This window comes from Cornus florida, unplaced genomic scaffold (genome assembly GCF_030987335.1).
Source record: "Cornus florida cultivar Cherokee Brave unplaced genomic scaffold, ASM3098733v1 CherokeeBrave_3.0.0_Hap2_Chr09, whole genome shotgun sequence".
Classification (NCBI taxonomy): domain Eukaryota; kingdom Viridiplantae; phylum Streptophyta; class Magnoliopsida; order Cornales; family Cornaceae; genus Cornus; species Cornus florida.
The window spans coordinates 70633362-70650213 of record NW_026775579.1 but is presented as its reverse complement, the minus strand read 5'-3'; the positions used below and the strand labels follow the sequence as shown (position 1 = coordinate 70650213).

At 35.5% G+C, this 16852-nt stretch overlaps 2 protein-coding genes across 2 annotated transcripts; both read left to right on the top strand.

Moving 5' to 3' along the window:
* Nucleotides 1-2521: 2521 nt before the first annotated feature.
* On the top strand, nucleotides 2522-4269 carry LOC132274304 (phytosulfokine receptor 2-like). The gene has a single exon (XM_059775558.1). The coding sequence runs from the start codon at nucleotides 2860-2862 to the stop codon at nucleotides 3970-3972; it is 1113 nt and encodes a 370-aa protein (XP_059631541.1). The 5' UTR covers nucleotides 2522-2859; the 3' UTR covers nucleotides 3973-4269.
* Nucleotides 4270-12916: 8647 nt separating this feature from the next.
* LOC132274303 (peroxidase 12-like) lies at nucleotides 12917-16852 on the top strand. The gene is made up of 3 exons (XM_059775557.1): nucleotides 12917-13229; nucleotides 15018-15212; nucleotides 16095-16852. Exons 1-3 carry the CDS (start codon nucleotides 12987-12989, stop codon nucleotides 16707-16709), a joined length of 1053 nt encoding a protein of 350 aa, XP_059631540.1. The 5' UTR covers nucleotides 12917-12986; the 3' UTR covers nucleotides 16710-16852.

Here is a 16852-nt window from a genome sequence, read left to right as displayed (position 1 = left end):
GTTTTGAATAAAAACGGCTTGAACAACTGAGCATAAACCAGCAAAAATGAACTAAGTCAAGATAAGACGGCAGAATGCAAGGAGTAGCGAGGCTGAATTTACAGGTAGCCGCGGGACTGTTCTTATCGGCAAGCATGGAGGACTTGTTCTTATCGGCGAGCATGGACTGTTGACTGCGATAAAGCACTGAGCTTACCAGAACGGCGATAATGAGCAACAATTGTAATAATCGCGACTCCAACGACGGTAGTGAGTTCAACAGCAACCAAAGATTAATCAACGGCGACAAGGATGAACGAAGGCCGGACTGAACTGGTAGTGCATTGTCGACGAAGCATAGGTGGTGATGATTTGTAATTTGGTTCGGGGAATTTTTTTTTTTCTCGCTGTATCACGGTCTGTTATGCTCTGATCTCTATGGAGGTTTATAAGATATACTATCTTAAGGAGTTGAAGAAGATGGTCTCATATTTTTATTTTTAGGGAAAAGTGCAAACAACTCCCCTGAACTATCACAAATCAACATTTTACCCCATGGACTACAAAAATGAACAAATCAATACCACAACTATCCAAATTTGTGCAAGTTAACCCCTGAAGGTCAATTTCGGCCACTTTCCGGTTGACTTCATTGTAAATTTACAAAACTACCCATTGTAATTAAGAAGAAAAAAAATGCGAAAATAAATAATCAGCGTGAATCCGACGAAGAACGATGATGGCGACTGCGAGACTGAATTGGCGGCAAGGACTGAATCGGTGATGTGTAATTTCAAGTAAGGATTCCTGGTACGGCCGGCTGGTGCAGCGATGACGATGGCGGCATAGGCCGGCGATGGGTCGTGGACAGGTCCGTTGTGACCTTGCGGCGCGACACCGGTGGGCAAGGAGAACTCGGTTGTGAGCTTCTCGGTGGTGAGTTCGACTGTAATAAACTCGCGGCGTGGCACCGACGGACAAGAATTGGCCGGCTGGTTCACCAGCACCCATAGCCGTGATTAAATTTGGCAGAAACACGGCAGCGAGGTAGAGCAGCGGAATCGGTCTCAATCGGATTGGTATTAACAGTCAAGATGGTGCGAAACTCGTCTACGAGTCGAGCCATGGCGATCTGGATCGCCGTGTTGGCTTTGTTTTGGTCGTTAGCGATCGTTGTCGACTCCATAAAGCGCTGAATCTCGTCGATGGCCTGCAAGTAGCGATCAATCTCGTGGCGGTCATCGTTGAAGATCATGCATTCTCTGGCGTCCTCCGACGCTGTAGAGTCCCACCGGAGGATGATCTTCTCGGCCGATTCAAACGCAACAGCGAGGTTATCTGGCGATTCCATAACCGAAAAATATAGGGATTCAATTAATGACAGCTTTGAAAATTCAGAATCTAGAAAGGGAAAAGTGATTTTTATTTTCCTGTTTTTTTCTTTATCTAGTATCTCTCTCTCTCTCTCTGAGATAATAAGTAGTAATTGTTGTGCTTTGTGACGGTGGGCCTTTGACTTGTTAGAATTATGGTTTTTCTGAATTGAGAGACGTATGAAAATTAAACAAACCAAATTTGACCACAGGACCACTGTATCATCAAAGTCTACTCCTATCTTTTACTATGAGCATAGTGATCATCTTCCGGGTTCGCCGGCGACCATGGCTGTGATTAAATTTGGTAGAAACACGGCGGCAAGGTGGAGCAACGGAATCGATAATGGAATGAACTGATAAGTGAGGAACATGATGATGAAATTTCCATTGAAATATGGGTTTGTAATTGTTTGAGTCTGTAGTGATAATTCATGAACAACCCACAACATCTCTATCACTCTAAATCTATATCTCCCTCTATAACCATCCATTTTTCTTTGCCTTTTCTTTCATTTTTCTTTTTGATTGCTATTTGTTATTACCTTATGTAAGTCTCCCTTTTGATTTGTTCTATTATATGGAGTAATTGGGTTCTTCATTTGCTTTTTCTTTCTTGCATTCCTTGATTGAACCAACACTTGTCATCAAAGGCTTAAGGCGACAAAGGTAATAACAAATAAATAATAGTATTAACGAGTATTTTAGGGCAATTTTGGAATTAAAAGAAAAGGACCGCACTTACGGGCCGGAAAGTGGCCGGAATTGAGCTTCAATTAACTTGCACGGATTTGGATAGTTATGATACTGATTTGTTCATTTTTGTAATCCAAGGAGGTAAAATGCCGATTTGTGATAATTTGATGGGATTGTTTGCACTTTTACCTTATTTTTATTTTTATTTTTATTATTTTTAATTCTGGTGAGTTGATTTGGTACTTTTTTTAGTCATTTCATAATTTTTTATTTTATTTTATTTTTTTATTATAAAATGTGACAATAAAGGCATTTTAGTTCAATTTTATATTAAATGTTTAAAGAGAATCTATTTGTACAAATGCCATAGTTTATGATTGTTTTTTTAATTCGTGAGGGATACAATATGCAATATAAACATATTGTTAGTGTGATTTTTGCACTTCACATATTACTCGAATAATACTGAAGAATCAAAATTCGTTACATTTCATGTGATGGAATAATAGTCGTCGATTTGTTTTTAAGATTGATCGTCAATCATTGTACAAATGCCAGAAAACGTTGACTCAACCCCGTCAACTTGGAACAATTTTCTCTCCTCTTCAATGAAACCCCACCGTTAATGGCGGCTCATTTTCTACTTCCATCAAATTCTTCAACCCAGAAGAATTCTTCAACCCAGAAGACCACCCAATTCATCACTACCAACACTCCACAACCATCCTCCTACTCCTCTCTCTCTCTCTAGACTATACCCACTTTCTCTCTCTAGATTATACCCACTTTCTCTCTCTAAATCTAATTCCTCATGGACGGAACTCTCCAGGCCGTTCTGGCAGCTGCAGCTAGCTTCTTCCTCATCATGTCAATCTTCGCCGTCCTCTTCCTCCTCTGCAAAGGAGGCAAACGCCGAGACCCAGAGGCCGGACACGGAGTCCGGACCCGAGCCGTGTCGGATCCTGATTCGATCGGAGAGAGCGCGTCGTTCGACCCAGCCTTGAACCGGATCTCCATGGCGGAGCTCCGCCGTGCCACCCGAGACTTCTCCCCGGACCTCATCGTCGGCGACGGCAGCTTCGGCCTCGTTTACAAGGCTTGTCTCTCCAGTGGCGTCACCGTCGCCGTCAAGAAACTGGCCGCCGATGCCTTCCAAGGGTTCCGAGAGTTTCGGGCCGAGATGGAAACCCTAGGGAAAGTCCGACACCAGAATGTTGTGAAGATTCTCGGGTACTACGCGAGAGGTCCGGATCGGATCTTAATTTACGAGTTCATCCAGGAGGGAAGTCTCGACCAATGGCTACATGACATGTCAGCGCCAGTACCAGGATCAGAAGGTGACGTGTCAATGTCAAACCCAAGATTACCGTTATCTTGGGATGTGAGAGTTAAGATTATTAGAGGTGTAGCAAATGGTCTGTCACATATGCATAATTTGGTGACACCAATTATTCATAGAGATATCAAGTCTAGTAACGTGCTATTAGACTCGGAATTCGAGGCACATATAGCGGATTTTGGGTTAGCTCGATTAATCGAGGGATCACATTCACATGTGTCGACTCAGGTGGCCGGAACAATGGGGTACATGCCTCCCGAGTACATAAACGGGTTCACGATGGCGACAATGATAGGAGACATATATAGTTTTGGAGTACTAATGTTAGAAATCGGGACGGGAAGACGTCCCAATTGGCCGATCATGGAGGCCGGAAAGGAAATTAGGTTAGTGGAATGGGCCAGGAAAATGGTGGTGCTAAAGCGGCAAATGGAAATATTGGACGCTAACATTCCAAGGGATGGGCTAATCGAAGGCAATGTGGTGGAATTTTTTAGGGTTGCTTGTTTGTGCACTAGTGACAGCGGCAAGTTTAGGCCTGCCATGAAAGAGGTGGTCGAGTTGTTGAATCGAATTTCGACATGAAATCAAAATGTGTCACATTTGGTGTGACAAGAGGGAAATTATTGCCGCATTCACTTTGTTCATGGTCTTAATCAAGTGAGATCATGATTGTAATTGACAGAAGTGAATTGTGTAATTAGATTTTGGTTGAACATGGTCGTTGATCATACCACTTCTATCATATAATATAAGGTATGCCATGTAGTTGTTTCTTTTGCGTATAGTGCTATATATATATAGCTCCCACAAATCCTTCTTGTTTTAGGCCAAAAGTTGATTTAATTTTCAATACAATATGAAGTATGTGATGGACCTGTCCTGGTGGCTTTTGTCTTTGTCTTTTATTTGCTCACCACTTGTGAAATGACAAAGAAATGATTGATTAACAAATTGATTAATTATTAGTAGTAAAACTTAGAAGTGCTTAGTATTTTACATTAACTAATAATTCATATATTGGTTTTATGTGGTAGGTGATACATACATGAAACAATGTTTTAATTAGTATGGAATTTAAAATTTTTAATGAATGTTTCCAGGTTTGATCTTTGCTAAACTTGTTGAATGTTTCTTGGAATGGTTCTAGGAAAGGAAATTCTATTTTTTTTTGGTGGTCTTAATCAAATATGATCAAGAGCTTGTGAAATAGTGTTAAAACACATGTTTATTAAACATTCAAACACTATATTAACATTCTAACATAATACATTGACACATCATTTATGGTTTTGGGAAGTTCCGAGTGCATGGTTTGAAAAGTTAGAGGTGTTTTTAAACCATCATTTTGAATTGGAATAAAGAGAGTATTTGAGTGATGGATTGTACACTCTCATTTTATTTGTATGGTTTCTTTTAAGAGGTTACATACCTAACAAGTGACAGAGTTGTGTTGTCTCCATCAAATATGCGCATAAAGACTTGTATAGGCATGAACGTCTCGAGATTTTCCTAATTTGGTCTTAGCGAATTGATTTCTTGAGTATGATATTTCTTACAAATAGTTCATGTAGTTAATTTACAAAGGTAAATTGCAATACTATGATTATTTAGTTTTAAAGTCGTGATACAGTCTTAAAGTTAAATGTGTCGGACTACATTTATTTGAGTCGAAGTTGTTGTCATTGTCATGATGACCTCGGTTTAGTCCGATTGTCGTACTACATATCATTTTATTTAGTTCATTATGGATTATCATTATGGATTAAATTGTCTTTAGCTTCAATATTTTTTAGGTGTTCAACTATTGATTAGCTGTTGATTAGGCAAACTTAGATTCAAATGTTACTACAAGACAATGACTTGGTCTTGAACTCAAATTACTTGAAGAGTTATATATGTATATTAATGACTAATCATATATGTATATTAATGACTAATCTACACATCAGCTCCAATTGATAGAAGCTTTCAAGCTATTTCCTTCAATTCTCTCTTTCTTTTGAGTTAATTCATTTGTCTTAAAAGAAAATTGGAATATAACAAATTGAAGCCCCAAAACTTTTCATTTCAGATTTTTTTTTTTTTTAATTAAACTTCAATTAATTCATGTTCTTAAATTTTTGTCCTTCAATATTGAATTATTTCACTCCATGTTGTCTGTAGTAATTGTTAACCAACAATTAGGGCTCGTTTGGCATATGTTTTGTTTTAGGCGTTTTGTTTTTAGCTAAAACAGAAACAGTATTTTTGCTGTAGGAGTGTTTTGGAAAAAAATCGGAAATACGCTTGAGAATGATGTTTTGCTGTAGAAATGTCAGAAACAGAAACATGCACAGTTATGATTTTGGGTCATGAACAGTTGTCAAAATAAGAAAAAAACATCTTTTTGGTATTTTGGTTTTGGGCCACTGTTCACGAAGTGTTTTAGCACTGGGTAAAATAAAACAAAGTCACACCAAACATGTTTTTGTTGTCAAAATCAATACTGTAGCAGTCCAAAAATAAAAACAAGGCTTACGAATTAGGCAGTGTTATAACCAAAAGTAAGTACTAGTTCTCTTTGATAGTTTCTCTTTTGGCAACAAAGACGCTCAATCTCTTTGTTAGGCAGCGTTATAACCAAAAGTAAGTACTAGTTCTTTTTGATAGTTTCTCTTTTGGCAACAAAGGCGCTCAATCTCTTTATTGCCAAAAGAGAAAATTGTAATACTTCGGCGTTAATGTGTGTAGTGTTTGTAATGTAACTTATGATTTCATCATGCACTGGTAGGCTGGGCCTGCCAAATTCCTCTTGGGCTTTTATACAATGGAGAGTACATTTTCATATAGATAGATACAGGCTGAAGCCCAACATAAACTAGAAGTCTTGCCCGAATCAAAATCCTATCCAGTATATTTTCTATGTGGTTTTTAACTTAGCAACCTTAATTTAATAACAAGAAAATAATAATAATAATAATTTAGGGCATGTTTGGTTTAGTTTTTTAGAATAATTTTTTGTTTTTTAAAAATTTAAAAATTATAAAAAAAATTTGTTTGGTCGACATTTTTTTAGAATTGTTCTAAAAAAACCTAATTAAAGAATTTTGTTTTTAAAGAACTATTATTATTATTATTATTATTTTAGTTTTCTGAAGACAGTTTTATATTTTTTGAGTTCTTGAGATGACAAACCAAATAACTCCTTAATATTTTTTATATAAAAGGAATGAATTATATTCTAAACAATTTTTCAAAGGATGGATGTTGATTAAGAGATGTTTTTGCAACATTTCAATAATATATATATATATATATATATACACAGACACACACATAGATAGAGAGGAGAAAGATGTGGCTTTTCATCTTTATGTAGATAATTTTAAATCCTTCTTTTTCGGTAAGTAGTTAAATGGACTTGCTAAATTCTAAGTAATTACAAATTTTCTTGAATTATAATGTCACGTTTCAAAGTAGGGAGATGGTGAGAGTTTAAGTTTTAAAATGAGCAAAGTGAGTATGTGAGTGACATGTGTATGAATTTCTAGCTAATGTCAAAAAAAAAAATAAAATAAAAAATAAAATAAAAAAATAAATTGTTGTTACATGTTGCCCACCACAATCGGACTACTACAGTAGTAATGTGTCACGTGCTTGGATCAAAAGCCTTTTTTGTTTTTTTGCCTTTCTTTGAAGTACACTTAAGTCTCACCATCATGGCATCATGTACCTATTTCAATATATATATATATAATTTTTTTTTGTCCGGTACTTTCAAATGGAGTCTCTCCATCCTAAAATTTCTGTTTATCTTCTCATTTTAGGAAGTTTCAAAATACATCTCTCATTTTTAAAATGATTGAACTGTTTTTTATAACATTTCTAAATTATCATATTGTATTGATATTGACTTGATTAAATAATTGCAATTACTCATTTACCTTTATACAAGAATAGATTTAAAAATTTATTTTTATCAATACAATAAAAAAATATTAGAAACTCAATTTTGGGGTCGAGGGAGTACAATTTATAGGTTTCGAGTCCTTTGGCTCCGTTTGTTTGAGCGTAAAATATTTTTTAAAAATAGTTTCTGTAATTTTTGGTGTTTGGTTATCATAAAATATTTACGAAAAAAAAAATATTTTAAAATCTTATAAAAATAACTTATTTATTAATTTTTGACAAGTTATTTTATACGTTCCACCCAATGGACTTGATTTAGACCTAGACCTTTGTCAATTATCAAAAAAAAAAAAAAAAATTTACCTAAAAAAATATATATATTTTTTAAAGAAATTAGTTTACATCGAAACAAAAGAGTGTCAAAAAGAATAGAATAGTGGGACAGATTACATGCCTGTCAACATTGCTCTATTTTATATTTATTTATTATTATTATAAAAAAAACATCAAGTCACTAAGGTCAGCTAGATATCAATATAAATTTCACTAGTTATTTTACTTTTTGTTTTTAAAGTGTTTTTATTTATTTTGTTCTCACCAAAAAATTCACCTACATATTAACTCCAATGACTTGAACCTTTATCATTATTGACCTTTGGGAATAAAAGAGTTCAACAAGTTAGATTACATTCCAAGGTGGTTCAAAGTTTTCTTTCATTTGAGGTGTTTATTTTTTCAAGAGTGGGATGATGAAAAATAACACAAACTAATAGATTTAAATCAAGGGATAGAATGCCAAAAAACATGCGACATATCGAATACAAAGATTTACATGATTCAGTGCATAGTGTATGCCTATTAGGGGTGGTAATTTGTGTTCGTGAGTCATAATAGTATCGTATCGATGTAAAAATATTTTATGAAATAGGTAAATCTAAACTTGACTTATTTAATAATCGTGTCTAAAACATTTAACACTAACCTGACTTATTTATTAAATGGGTTAACGTTGACGTGTTAACCCATTTAATGACCCATTTATCAAAACGAGAAATTTAATATTCAATCAAATAATAAATAATAAAAAAATTTGTCACAATTAACCCAAATAATCAAAATAAGAAGAAAAATTATAAGGCGTAATCAATGTTTATGTTAAAATGACTTAACTGTTCATAGTAATTGAGTTTAAAAAGGTAACATATTATATAGGTTATATTTATGATTATGACATGTTAAGTTAAACGGATTACACTGGTTGAACCACCTCAACCCTAATCCGATATTGTTAAGTAAACGGGTTAGACACTGTTAAATAAACGGGTTAACACGATCAATCCGTTTATTATTCGAACCCGTTTAAAGTCAACCCAAGTCTACTTATCTCGAGACATGTTGATGAATCGTAATTTGCTACCTCTAATGCCTTACTAAAAATTTCGTGAAAGACTTCACTATGAAAAAAAAAAAAAAAAAAAGAGACTACGTGTTTAAGGTGTAAAAGTTTACTTTATTTTATTTTTTTCTTTTACCAGTATTTTAAAAAACACAGATTTCAGAGTACATTTAAGTCCATAACTAGATACAATTTGTTTGCGAAATACAGATTCAATTTTGTAAATATCAGCCGAATAGGTCATACCAAAAGACACTTTGGGGCGGCTTGAAAATTGATTGCCCACGCGATGAATCATAAGAGTGAAGGTGTAGAGTCCGTAGACCGTAAAAAAAAGAGTCATTATTTTTCAACGAAAAAGAAAAAAAGTCATTCTATAATTATTATTAGTCTCGTGTCAGAAATTAATTACTCTAAAAAAAAAAAAATCTCCAATGTCACGTCAATCACGTGACATAGATCTGTTTCAAAAAAATAAAATAATTTTAAAATTATAGAATTAATTATGCAATTACAAAAGATCTCACAAGAATAAAATATTTTTAAGAGTGGATATATATATATATATATATATAGGAAAAAACAAAGAGGAAAAAGAAAAAAAAAGGGTAGAATATTTTTCAGAAGAGAAAAATTAGGATTTCTGGTAAAGAAAAAGAAGAGAGAGAGAGGGGTAAAGAAAAAGAAGAGAGAGAGATTGAGTACATGAAAGAAAAGGAAAGTAAAGTAATGCAAAGTCACGTGATTATTGATAAACGCCATGACTTGTTAATTATGATTCACATGACATTAAGAAAGTAATCCAGTATTTTTCGATTGCCGATAAAATGCCATGATGATTCATGATCATTAAAATTTAAATATCTCTTTTTAGTTTAAATGTGTCATACCTAAGTAACATGGGAGTGAGAGTGAATTCGAGAGCGGAAGTATGAGAGTGATAGAATTAAGTCGTTATGAGAATTTGGGCGACAACGCACGCGAAACATGAGAACGACATCGTGGACGTTCATTCTTAACAAGTGTTTGGTAGAGAGGTGTAACCTAAGTTACATAATCATTTTTAACAAGTGTCGCTTTTACGCTTTGAGTACGATGTCGCTCTCACGTTTCGGCAAAAAAAAAAAAAAAAAAAAAAAAAATCTCACTAAAATTCTCCAATGTCCCATATAGGATCGACACTAAAAAGCGTAAGTTCATTTCACCAGGCTCTGAACTTCTATTGAATTTATATATCATAAGATCAATGTGATTAGCTTATAAATTCCCAAAAGTCATTGAATCAATAAAAATGAAGTTGAACAATTACATATTTTCTCATTTCAATTCTGGGTGGGTATCTTATCGGTGTGTGGCAGGGGCACTATCTTGACAACTCTCACTGCAAAAATGCCAGGTTTGTACTTACTTTGATGACAATTGACAACACATTGTTTGGGTGGTGGTTGGACACTGGTTTATTTCTTCAATGGAATGAATATGATTCCATTTGGATATGGTTTGGTCAAAAGTTGAGCAATCTTTTTTTTGGAATGAAGAGCGACATGAATATGAAAGATTAAACTAGCTTATTTACCTTCTAATTCTTGATGGCAAACTTCTAGTAATTGTTAACAAAACTAGCAAATAACACAAGATGTTGAAATGGTGATTCTACTTTTTAAAAATATTTGACAATTTTAATGGGAATCAATTATAACTTGTCCTCGTCATAGTTAATGCATTAATATGCAGCACCTCACTTTTACTCTTTATTCTTTATATTCGTGATTCACCTTTAGATTTAGATGAATATATATATATTTTTAACTTGTAAGGTTTTAGTTTATGTGACACTTATTTGAAAATGGATTGACAAAACCTGATATCACACCGGATCATCAAATTTTGACGGTCTAACCCTCAAGTTATTATATCAAATTCTAGCATTGCATCATGTCATTAAATCTCGAGAGTCTAACCCTTAAGTAATCAAATGTATCTCATCAATTTGTCAAACTTCAAAGGTCTAATCCTCGAGTCACCAAATCTCGAAGGTTTAACTATCGAGTCATCAAACCTTGACATCGTACTAGGTCAACCAATATCGAGGGTCTAACCTTTGACTCATCAAACCCTGGTATCACACCAGGTCACCAAGTATCGAAGGTCTAATCCTCGAGTCATTAAACCCTAGCATCACACCATGTCACCAAACATTAAGGATCTAACCATCGAGTCATTAACCCTTGCCATTACATTAGGTCAGCAAATCTCGAGAGTCTAACTCTCGAGTCATCAAACCTTGACATCACATCAGGTCCTCAAGCCTCGTTCTAACCTCGAGTCACCAAACCTTGAGGGTCTAACCCTCTAGTCATCTAACCTTGGCATTGCAGAAGGTTCTCATACCTCGAAGGTTTAATCCTAAAGTCACCAAACCTCGAACGCTTGAGACCTCCTCGTTAGGATACTTTTAAGGATCTTGGATTGGTGGATGAAAAGTAAGAGGATATCCCGCGAAGACAAAAGGGGCCTGGTCAGTAAGAGAGGGTGGATATATGTTGTGACATAGAGCATTACCATCATTTTAATGCTCTAACAAAGTCATTATCAGTCTTGCTACCGCCGGTCATATAATGACAAAATGCATTTAATGCTCCAGACAAAAAATCCCCTGCACATTACATGGCTTGATAAGAGGAAGTGACCTTTTAGGTGCCTAAGAGCATCATGCCTATGTGTGTAAATACAGTGCAAAGTAGGAGGCTTGATAAAAATCGTTGGGTAATACCCAGGAGGTCATAGCCAACTATTCTTATCAAGCCAAAGTATGAGTCATAGGGCTATAAATATTATCCTTAGAAGAAACATTAAGGGCAACAAGCTGGAGAATGTCACAGTTACAACAAACGTCCCTACCTCCACCAACATTCTCATTGATCAGTCTGCTTTTCCCCCTTATCTAGCTCATATCTCTATGTCCTTCATTTTGTGTTTTAGATATCACCATTATATATATATTTTATTGCATTACGAAAAGAACCCTATAAAGTTCAAGTACGGGAATCATTTTATCAGAACTCAGTCAAGCTCGATATTATTTTTTCCCTTCTCATTCGGTGAAGGGGTAATGTATTGTCTTGTAGAAATGCAAATTTTGATCCAAATATTTTTCCTTATCCGTCAATTGATTGAAAACAACTTTAAAAAATGCAATTAATTGTTTGTGTATACATGTGTGCAATTGACCAAGTGAAAATACATACATGTTAAGGTGATAGGTTTTTTTGAGCATTACAATATATCGTTTTGCAAATCTCCATATTAGGTGCACAAATAAATGTTATGATTGTATTACTAAATAAATTTCATCATCATTATTCTTGCCTTAATCTAATATGAAAGAAAAATAAACTTGATTATACTAATGAATAATTATAAAGTTTGCAGTAAATGAACCTACTTGAACTAAGCTCCAAGGGAAAGGAAGAAAAATTATTTTCCCCACAACCAAGTAAGGAGTAACTCTTTCAACCTATTGACCTATGATATAGAGTTGCAAAAATAAACTTGAGTATTTATAATCACTCACAAATCTTATGTGAGAGTCAAATTTAAGACGTATATTCTAATTTATAATTTGCTTAAATTAATCTAATCGTTTCCATCTTTTTAACGAAAAATGTTTCGGTATTGTTCTCTTATAAAAGTTGTGGAAAACGAAAATTTATTTGAACTCAATGGCATTCAACTACAACAAAATTTCAAACTAAGAAAATAGTTGAAGAAACTATGACCCAACTTTGTCAAATACTATCTTTTGATTTGAAAAATAAGAAAAAAATTTGAGAAATTATTTGAACTCAAAGGCATCTATAACAAAATTTCCAAGGAAGAAAATAGTTGAAGGAACTATTGCTCAACTTTGTCAAATCCTCTCTTTCGCTTTGAAGGGGTAAAATTGTCCTTCAATGTTAAAACTAAAAGATTTAAAAACTTTTCAATTCTCTCTGTCGATTTAAAAAAGGGGGTAAAATTGTTCATTTAATGGTAAAACTAAAAGCTTTAAAGTGATGTAGTACCATCAAACACATGTCGTCCTATTGTGGTCCCATTTGTGGGATCCCAAAATAGGAAATCCATTTGAAGGAAAGTGCCGTGGTGGAGGTGTGATTACTACATCACATGGCCCATTGGATATTCTCATAAATATACAGACTTATAGTAAATAAATATATTCATGAGGGATTCCCTTGATGACTTTATCTGCTTATAAATTAAGCCTCCTACTGTGTTGTCTTGGACAAAACACATAGAAAAATCTAACTCCATGACTTCTCTAACTTCTCAGCTTCTGCTTTTCTCTTCACTTTTAGTGTCCTGTTGCTTTTTTACTACTTCAGAGGCTCAATCCTCTGCACCTATAGTGAAGGGACTTTCATGGACTTTCTATGAATCTTCATGTCCCAAGTTTGAATCCATCATCAGAAAACAGCTCAAGAAGGTCTTCAAGAAAGACATTGGCCAAGCTGCTGGCTTGCTTCGCCTCCATTTCCATGACTGCTTTGTACAGGTATGTGTGTGTGTGTGTGTAGTGATGTTTGTTTAGTTACATCATGGCTCAATCTTTTGGCCTACTGGGATTTGGGACATTATGAACACTACCCACATTATGAAATGTCTAGATTTTCATTACCCATTGAAGAATGATTATATATGTGTTCTTATGCACCATTTCCACTTCCATAGCCTCCTCTCTCTCCCTATGTTAACTGTACTCGGACAGAGTATCTATCCATGCATAGGGTCAGATCTACCTATCCATGGGTCAGATCTCTGAATAGAAAGACATGTGTACTTTAAATATTATTTTATTTTATTTTTATTTAGAGTAAAGAAATATTTTTATCTAATATAATGTTTAATTTAGGTATTTAAATCATTTTAAATTAATAATATAATATAATTAAATGATTAGATATGATTTTTTAACTACATATCCATCCAAAAATGTTAGACTGATATCCTATAGCAACATGTGTCTGGTTACTTTACTAATTTTGAAGAATCCATGTAACATAACTCCTCCGTTAAGCTAGTCTAAAACTCCATTTGATTCATGTCACAAGTGTTAATAAATGACTCAATGGTTTGCTAATGATGTTGAAAGATTTAAATATTAAAGTTATAGCCTCTCTAACGGGTAGGGATGGCAATTTGTTCCGCCCTACTCCGTTTTTAGCGATTTTGGGAAATCGTTTAGCTTATTTGAGCGGGAATAGTTTGATGTATTGAAAACTCGTGCGGATTCGATGTGGGGGCAGGGGGAGGTCGCCCCGCCTCGTTTAGATAGGTAAATTACTTAAGTACATTTATTTCATTAGTATATATATTTCGCATTATTACCCTTATTTCATTAGTATAAATATTGAGACAGTTTGTTTTGCAACAAAATCTGAAAATCTAAAACAAGTAGCTTACGCTACCATTTAGAATGTTTTTAATGTTCAATTTTATGTTAAACTATTTATTATTTATTTTTTTTAATGAATCTTTTCAATAATTATATAATTTTAGTTGAGAAAAAAAATTAAATAGAGAAGAATTTCTGGTCTTAAACGGGATAGGGCATGTACCCGTGGGGGTAAAAGATGTTAAACAGGGGGGGAGGGGCGGGTACCCATGGGGGTAAATATGTTAAATGGGGCGGGGATGGGGTGAAAAGTTCTCCCCTTTTTGCGGTTTTGGGCAGGGACGGTGGGGTTTTAAAAGTTTGTGGGGACGGGGGTGGGGTTTTGAACTGTTGCAGCGGCGGAGGAGGATATACTCACCCAAACCCTCCCCTGTTGCTATCCCTGCTAACAGGTTAAACCTTTTAAGGTAGAGGTGGTTAACATGATGTTAAAGTAAGCAAAATCCCGCCTTATGATTAAAATTGAAACATGTGTAGGACCAAAAGAAGCCCACACTCTCACTTTGTTGAGTAGATATTGGATTCGCCAGGCGCGCCATGTCATTAGTATATCCATCCAATAATAATGCACTATTTCAAAAAAAAATTGGCCCACTTACTTATAAAATTGCTAATATCTATTCCCCTTTGTTATCCTGTATTGTTGGATAGGTTAGTAGTATCTCATCCCTTCAATCAAGGGATTTCAAAGGAAAGGGACAAAGGGCTATTGTTATACATAAACCATCATGCTAGAGATAGTGACAGGAACAGAGGAGTGATTTAAAAAAAATTTAAATAAGTTTGAGCAAACTTGAAATGTCACTGTTCTAATGCATTCTCTATTTCAAGAGTCTGTGGTACTTATTCCTCTGAATTCACTTCATCTCTCTTTGTTTGATGATTCAGGGATGTGATGGTTCAGTGTTGCTTGATGGCTCGGCCAGTGGGCCGACTGAGCAGGACGCCCCTCCAAACCTTAGTTTGAGGGCAGAGGCATTCAAAATCATTGATGACCTCCGTGCCCGTGTTCACAAGCAGTGTGGTCGTGTTGTCTCGTGCTCTGATATCACCGCCATTGCTGCCCGTGATGCTGTGTTCTTGGTAAAGCTAAAAATTTCACTTATCCTCTAATTTATGTCCATAAATAGAGTCAGCCACCAAGTCAGAAATCAATCGTCCCTCTCAGCTTAACAGTAGCTATGCCCCTAAATAATGGGCATCAGTGTGATCAGTGGTCCAAGAAATTAAACCATATTAAAGAGCATAAAGAGTACTTTCAAGAGGATTAGAGTTTGCAATATATTTTAGAGCAAGTCTCCTCTTAAATACTTTCCAAAATGACTCTGAAGATGCAAGAAACCTCTTTTCGTATTAGGAAAGTCATTTCTTACCCTCCAAATAATCCGTCTCTTTCTCTCTCTATCACTTTTATTTATAGAAGTACACATTTGCCCTACAACTTTTCTCTTAGACTCTCAGGCCTGAGCCCTCTTGAGTTGGGTCTCCTCTTGAAGTTATAACAGGTGGGAGGCTCGTTTATTACGAACGAGATTGGGTCTGGAGATGTTTCTATGGTGCTCTGGGCCTGATGAATCCTTCCGTGTTTGGCTCAATGGCCCAATAACGTTCTGGACTGGGTGGACTGACCCAAAGGTGGCCCGGTTCACTTTCTGCTCTTTCAGACTCTAACCTAGCTTTCTATGTATATATACTCATTGAATGTCCTACCAATGGAGATAGACCTAACATTTGGTAATATTTTGCATTCTGAGACTCAACTTGTATTCTCACACTCCAAATTTTTATGACATCTTCAAATTCCATTGCAATATATGAAAATACTATGAATTGATCTCCTTTGAACGTCCAAACGAACTACAATTGTTCAAATGTTATAGATGATACTAACAATTGATTTTTTTTTTTTTGACAAGAAACATATTCACACACGGAGTAACAATTATTCATTTGTTGACATTGCAGTCAGGTGGCCCTGACTATGATATCCCCTTGGGAAGAAGGGATGGACTTAGCTTCGCGACAAGAAACGCGACAGTGAAAAACCTTCCTGCACCAACAGCCAACACCAGTTTCCTCCTGACCGACCTCGCCACCAAAAAGTTCGATGCCACTGACGTTGTAGCCCTCTCCGGTGGCCACACCATCGGATTAAGCAATTGCACTTCTTTCACCTTTAGGCTTTACCCACAAGACCCCATCATGGACAAGACCTTTGCCAAAAAGCTCAAAGTCATTTGTCCCACAAAAAATACCATCAACACCACTGTGCTGGACATTAGAACTCCAAACAAATTCGACAACAAGTACTACGTTGACCTAATGAACCGGCAAGGCCTCTTCACCTCGGACCAGGATTTGTACACTGATAAAAGGACTCGGCACATTGTTAAGAGCTTCGCCGTTAATAAGACTCTCTTCTTCGAGAAGTTTGTGTCTGGTATGATCAAAATGGGGCAGCTAAGTGTGGTGACCGGCACAAGAGGGGAAATTCGCGCGAATTGCTCACTGAGGAATTCGGATAATTGGTACCTGTCATCTGTGGTGGAAGAAAAAGAAGAGACCTTATCAGAGTTTTGAGAGTAGAGTAAGGTTCATGTGTACTTATTTATGTGCTTTCTTTTCCCTTGTTTGTTTAGTATGAAAACTGCTAGAAAATGTTGTTGTTGGCTTTTCTGTGATGAGTTTAGCTTAGTAATAAAGTGTTTGAGCTGTTTAATTGA

Bases quoted from the DNA above. Each gene is read 5' to 3' on its own strand.
- LOC132274304 (XM_059775558.1), top strand. From the start codon at position 2,860: ATGGACGGAACTCTCCAGGCCGTTCTGGCAGCTGCAGCTAGCTTCTTC.
- LOC132274303 (XM_059775557.1), top strand. From the start codon at position 12,987: ATGACTTCTCTAACTTCTCAGCTTCTGCTTTTCTCTTCACTTTTAGTG. The intron at 13,230-15,017 runs GTATGTGTGTGT...TTGATGATTCAG, and splicing joins TCCATGACTGCTTTGTACAG to GGATGTGATGGTTCAGTGTT. The intron at 15,213-16,094 runs GTAAAGCTAAAA...TTGACATTGCAG, and splicing joins CCCGTGATGCTGTGTTCTTG to TCAGGTGGCCCTGACTATGA.